At 39.6% G+C, this 6742-nt stretch overlaps 1 protein-coding gene across 8 annotated transcripts in view; it reads left to right on the top strand.

Annotated features, from left to right (window-relative positions):
* Positions 1–6742, top strand: part of SLC4A7 (solute carrier family 4 member 7) — a 106545-nt gene that overhangs the window by 30764 nt on the left and 69039 nt on the right. For all 8 annotated transcript variants that reach the window (XR_003093715.1, XM_025202368.1, XM_014519262.2 and 5 more), the window contains exon 3: positions 5999–6142. Coding sequence is in view for 7 of the 8 variants with exons in the window: in XM_025202368.1 (XP_025058153.1) it covers positions 5999–6142 (144 nt within the window). In the remaining variant the exon portion in view is untranslated. The remainder of the gene's footprint in view (positions 1–5998; positions 6143–6742) is intronic.

Raw genomic sequence — 6742 nt, 5'->3', positions numbered from 1 at the left:
TAGGGAAACGTGTGCATAAATAATTATATTTATGGTAGTTGCTAGACAAGAGCAACTTTTTTCTTTTTTAAAAAGAGTCTTACTGAGATGCTTTGAAGTGTCCCTCTTCCCTCTCACTAGTCTGGGAAAGAACCAGGAAATCAGGTACAGTAACTCTAATACAAAGGATATTACAAAAAATAATGTCGTTAATCTTACATTTCAGTTACTAATCCTATTTTATGCAAACTTGACTTTGTCACCAAGGAGCTTGTGCTTCTGACAATTAAAACTGCTGAAAGATATTTAAATCTATTCATAATAATAATGGCTGTAAGCACTAAATTACCTTTTGAAGGATTTTCAGTATCTGAGCTTGGATAAAGTAATGTTCATCTCTGAAGTTCTATATACTAAATTTAGTAGCATGCAGTCTGCTAATCCTATTGATTTATTGGTTTAAGCTAGTTCTTTAATAAGCTTTGTTTGAGATTTGGCAGTACTATCTATGTAGGGATGGTTTTGTTTTTCTTTTTGAATGAGTAAAGGTTTGAAGGTCATATAATAATTCTGTTATCTCTCTGAAAGTCTATTTGAGCTGTTTATCTAAAACTTGCAAAAAGCAAGACTTGTGAGGTAAAGTAATATCTTGTATTGGACCAGTTTGTGTATTTAGGAGAGATGGAGACAAGATGTCAGGATTCAAGCACCCTGTATGGGGAGGGTGAGGGTTGGTAGTCACAATCTAATCTAAGTACAGATGAATAAAGTTATTAATTTGTTTTTAGGCCCATTCACAGATACCAAAGCCCACAGGTTTTTAGTTGTATTTTTGTATTTTTTGTCTTTGTTGACTTTAGGGCTCATTATATATTAGGAGTAAATGCCTTCTGTTAACTTCTTTATTTCACAGGTGATAACTGTCTGCTTCTCTTTCAAGTGACCAAATTCATTTAACATAATTATGTTAAATTGAAACGGTTCTAATTTTGTATTTAGCTTGAACTGTGACTGCTTCTTTCCCAGGCCTGATGAAACCAAAAGCTCATTTCCCAGAACAATCTCCAAAAGACAGTAGGTTGCTGGCTGCAATGGCCAATTTGATTTATAATTGCAGTTAATGCAAAATGTTGCACAAAGTACCTTTGCCCTGGAGTTTTCTTCTAAAACCACTGTGGGGTTGAATCCTACTGGGCAATGGTACATTTTGCTTTACCCTAGCTGTGTACGTTCAAGTTTCTCTGTTATGTGTGTATTTCAAGAGAGGTATTTACCTGTATTAGTGTGAAGTCAGGCAGAAGGCAGGGTAGATTTGCACCTTTATAGACTGACTTAGTTTATGAATCTTTGATTTAGTCTTTAGGGTGCAAATCTACTCTGCCTTCTTCCTGTTGCAAAAGGAGGAGGAATAGCTGCAGATTCTGATCTTAGCGGAACTTGGGGGCTATTTACTCACTGTGCCATCCACATGAAGGGTGGCCTTGAACCAGTTTCACTTTTACATCAACCTACAAAATGAGTTATGTATGGTTGGAGATGGAGGTGTAGTATCTTACATACCTAATATACTCTCTGAGCATATTTTTCTTTAGGGGCTAGGGAGTTCATAGTGTCACCGAACATTTGGTCTTCCCTGAAGGTTTGTGCTCAGTGAGAGTGCTGTAATACCTGGGCTTACCATGAGATCCTTTCAGGGGTGCTGAGGGGTCCCACACAGTATTTACATTGTTTTTGTGTACAAATACCCATACATTTTAGAAAGTAAACCCAGGTATTTCAAATAGGAATTTGTAATATTAACAAATTTTGACCTGTTGTAGTTTTCCGAGTTCTTTGCAACAGAAAAATTTCTGTATTTATTTATTTATTTATTTATTTATTTATTTTGCATTAAAAAAAGAGTGAAAGCCAAGACCTGGCACTTTCCCCAAGAGATGCCTTGAGTCTAATGAGGTTGAGAACCACTAGTCTGAACTGTAACACCTAGCCTATAATTAGGGCTGGTTATAACTAGCTTCAGCAATAGATCTTCAGTGAAATACTGAGTCGCTGTTTAAATGGAAGTTATAGCAGTAAGCTGGATTTTTTTCCAATTTTTTCATTGTATTTAAAAAAAAAAACAAACCAAAAAGTTTGACCAGTTCTGCCTATAATGCAACACTGTCATGAAAGTGATCATATTATTACAAGTTTTGGATTTGGGTAAGAAACAGAGATATTTAAAATAAGGTGGTTATTGCATGCAAGATTATCGTATGCAACATAATTAATCTTTTGTGGATAGCAGTGACTGGGGAGCATACTTCTAAAATACTCTTGTGAAATTAAATGCAATTTAAAACTTTTTATGAAAAAATTGTGTAAATTTGCGCACACACTTTTTCACTACGAGTAAAACATTTAAAATTTTTAATGTAATTACTAATATCAGTGTCGGGATATATTACTTATATATAGTTATGCTTTTAGCTTGCTTCTAAGAAAAGATAGTCCGTGCCCAATTATGCAGCTTTCACATAGGTTGTATAAGCTATTTGTAGGCTTCTTACAGGTGCCGCTACAGGGTACCTGCCTTTAAAGGTCTCCTAGTGCCTGCAGTCTCTCTCCCTATTTCAGTATTCTCACCTGCCATGTCTTGATGTAAAAATTAGTAGGACAGGCTACACAGAGGATAAGGCATGTTTTGAAGAAGTAGGCTGTTGTCTGATCCGTGGCTTCCCTCCCAGCCTATCTTTGCTTTTACTCCAGCTGAGCCCTCTAACTTGGGGTCCATGGTGCAGGGCTCAGCTTCGGTCACTCCTCGTGACCTCAGGTTCCAAGCTCTGCGATGTCCCCTGTGTAGGCAGCTATGGGCCTCGAGTCCTGTTTCCCCCTGCCACCTTCCTGTCTTACAGTCCAGGCAGGTTTGGCCTCATTCAGCCACAGAATGTACTCTGATCCTTTATCCTCTGTCTACTCAGCTGAATTTCAAATTTGGGGTGTCCCCAATCACCCCTGTTCGTGGACCTCTGCCTCCCCTTTAACCACAAACCAGTCCTCTGGCTGAAATATGACAAACATAAAATACCAATGCCGATCCCAGCTCAAAGAAATGTCCTGCACAAGGTTTGCCACACCTCCTTGGTTTGCTCACCTTCCCTTCACTCGGGGATCCCTCCTGAGTCATCTTGCCACAGTGTGGGCTCCTGACCTTGCACCTGCCCGGGAAGGTTCTGTCCCCGATGGCTTCCACAGCCAGACTGCCTTTTCCCGGCCTGAGGATGGAGCTTATGCAGGGCACTCTGGGTCCCCTGATCCCTTTACTTCTGCCCCGTTGGGTCATCTGCCTTTCCTTGCACCTGGACCTGGTGGCTGTCTTTGCTTCAGGCTCCTCTGCCTGCAAGTTTGCCTCTGGCATCACCAAAGGGACACGGGTAGAAGGCACAAGGAGACAAAGGTGTAAGGAAGGCGGGAGTGGAGGGGTGGGGGGAGGGGGGAGGAGGAAGGGATTCAGAACCAAGAAACAAGGAAATCAGGGGAAGGGACCTCAAATCAGGGAAGGGATGCACCGGCAGACAGCAAGGTAAGAGGGGGAAAGGAGGCAGGGCAGGAGAAAAGGGCCAGACACCTCTAGATCCCCTTCCCATTTTAGTAATGGGGTAGGGGCCCTGTTGTTCTATTTAAAAACAAACTAAAAATAGTTTTCATAATGCCAGTATGTATGAACTATATCATATCAAGCTGCACTAATTCATCCACACGATAACTATCACAGCACGAAGAAACAAATTGTTGTCTCTGCATTCAGACCTCTTTGGTAGTTCTTTCAATCATTGTCAATACCCCGTTTGTGTTTAGAATTCCAGTTTGTAAACTTGTCGTAGGTGCCTGTTTGCATGTTCAAAACTATGTGTTCGTACAAATAGATTGACACCTGTGCTCAGAGTGATTGTGGCTGCAGTCAAGGAAGTTGTGGGCCTAGAACATGTTAGAAGACCTTCTGGATGTTGAAAACAGGATATTGGTGTGTACACAAAGTCTGCTAATTAGTTTACATCACTTCAGCATTTCAAAGGCAAGCAGCTGCATAGTGGTTACTGTACTTAGTTCAGGTGGGAAAGTTTTAGCTTCTCCGCAGGTCCTGGATAGTCTTTTGTGGAAGGAAATTTTTTAAAGAAAATTGTGTATATGCATTGTAATTTTTTGAGTGGATTACATAATTCCTTTGCATTATTGATCAGGTTTGGGTTCAGTTATAGTCCCGTTCAGTTAGCCCTAATTAAAATCTTGGAAGCATGCCAAGAGCTGGACCCTGTAGCTCAAAAAGGAATCCTGATTGGTTAAATTTCAATTAATTCAGATGCCTAGTATTGCTGAAGCAGTACCACTGATTGGGTCCTAAATTCATGTGGTCTTAAATTTTGATACATTCTTTAGAAGTGGTACTTAGCAAAAGCGGTCTCATTCCTTAGTTATTGTATTTCAGTGGTGGTGGTCTGTCTTATAGTAGAACGTTGACCACTATAAAAAGTTAAAAAAAAATACTACTTAGATGCATTTCACAATGGGTTTGGGATACATATACAGACCTCTGTTGGCTGCTTATATTCTGCTGAGTTTGCATGTTGCCAGAAAAAACACTTCCTGTTCCTGTTGTAAAGGCAGCCTTCTGTAGTACCTTTCTAAATAGTATAATCTAAAACCTTCCCTGAGAATACCCATGCGTGTAGTTAATTTTTTCCCCTGAGATTTGTTTTAGAAGGCATTGAAGAGGTTATTACATATACAGAATTTTCTATTAAAAGTCTAATGTCAAGAATACTATTCATAATGTTGTTGTGAATTTCCTTCATTTGCCCCATCATTGAAGCATGGGTAGTACCTTACCGTGAAGAGTTTTTTGAGCAGGGAAAAATTACCAGATGTTTAAAGGACTTACTATTGGAAGTAAAAGTGGATGCATTTTTATTTTCCTTTTATAACTTTATTTTATGACTACAATGTACTGATTTGAGGATACATTATTTTAAACTTTAATAAATGGCTTATGTAAAGGGGTAAAGTTTTGTATTGATTGTATGATGATGCTATAGGTCAAAATTTTTCAAATGGAGGCCTTTGACAGATGCTCTATTTTGAAGGGCTTCAAGTGCCATTGAAGCAAGGGTGCAAACACTTGTGGCCAAAGCAGCAAATCAAAAAATGGTTGAAGTGGTTCATAAATGGCCCTTGAAAAAGAGGAACATCTTTTTGAAGTGCTCCATGCCTTCATGGCCAATTTGAAACGCACTGAGGTTCTGACAGCTTTAAATGCTTGTCTGTCTAAAGCTGCATCTAAGGTCTGTCTAAAGTTAGGCTACAAAACCCATGTTTTAAGTAAATAAGTGACACTTCTAAAAGTCAGACCACTATGTTGTAAACAAGGGCTGAGAAGTTGCAAGGGGGTGATTCAGTTGGAGTGAATCTAATTCCAAAATCTGAGTGACGGGTGGGACTGCCCTTTTATATAGTTTTGTTTTGACTGGGAAAACCAATACCTGGTGAAGTGTTCTTGGTATACCAGTTCAGTAACATTGCCAGCAGTCAAGTAAGGACTGCTGGCAATAAGGTTGATCCCCACCTTATTGTTGTGGCCAGGATTCTTTTATGCCTTACAAATGGCAAAACAAGGGAGCCATGTTATACATGACTTTTCTATACCATACTTTTGCTAAAAAAAGCATATTATAGAATGACCTTGGCTTTCTTCCTGTTGTTTGTTAAGCACTCAGTCCCCATTATAAGCATCAAGAAGATTACCTTAGCCTTGCATGCAAGGAAATTCAGTGTTCCATGACTGGGTCTTCCTATATTAGGGCAATAAATAAGGACCTGATCTCTCTAAGGAAAATCCAAAGTTGGTGATTCTGCAGCTCCTGCAACAGACAGAAAATGAAGATGTACATGTTGGCTTGGCTTTTTGAGACAATATTACGAATTTGGGCAGGAAATTCTGAAGTTTTAGTTATTACCTTTATCCTTTTGTTTTTCTTTCTGACAGGCCATAGAGCTGTGTACATTGGTCTACATGTCCCATTTGGAAAATCAGGCCGTCGACGTCATAGGCATCGTGGACATAGGCATCACAGAAGAAAAAAAGATAAGGAAACTGACCAAGATGATGGACGTGAGTCTCCATCATATGGTAAGAATTTTTTTTTCCTTGTTTGAATGTTTGGTGATTTAAAATATGATAAACGTAGCCAGTCTATGATATTAAGCCTTTTACTTTTGCTGTTTTAAAAAATTTAGTAATATTTGGGATCAGTTTAGGGGCAGTTGCTGTTAATATTTTGGCACAAGGCTTTAAATCACTATCTATTGGCATATGTGCACATATATGAAGAATTGGGGCTCATAGTAGATAGAATGTCAGAATAAGCAATCTTAATTGTTCCTCTTGGCATAAATACTAGGGTTGTGCAAAGCTTTAGTGTTCAATTTGATTCTGAGAAGATTCGGCCCGATTCAGTGGCCGAATCTCTGAATCCAGATCAAATCAGGAGACCCATTAAAAGGTCTGAATCTATTTGGAAAAGATTCGGGGAGATTCGGATTGGCTGGGGAAAGGCAGGCGCCACTGGGCTGCTGCAGGTTCTCTCATGGCTCCTCTGGCTGTGCCTGCCTCTCCCCTGGGTGCCAGGAGCCATGGGAGAAGCCACCATGGCTGTCCTGCCTGGCCCCAGCCTCCTGGCACTTAAAAAAAAAAAAAAAAAAAAAAAAGCCCCCCCATTACAAATTTGTA

Source organism: Alligator sinensis, unplaced genomic scaffold, assembly GCF_000455745.1.
Source record: "Alligator sinensis unplaced genomic scaffold, ASM45574v1 scaffold181_1, whole genome shotgun sequence".
Taxonomy (NCBI): Eukaryota; Metazoa; Chordata; order Crocodylia; family Alligatoridae; genus Alligator; species Alligator sinensis.
This window is presented reverse-complemented; position numbering and strand designations above follow the sequence as displayed.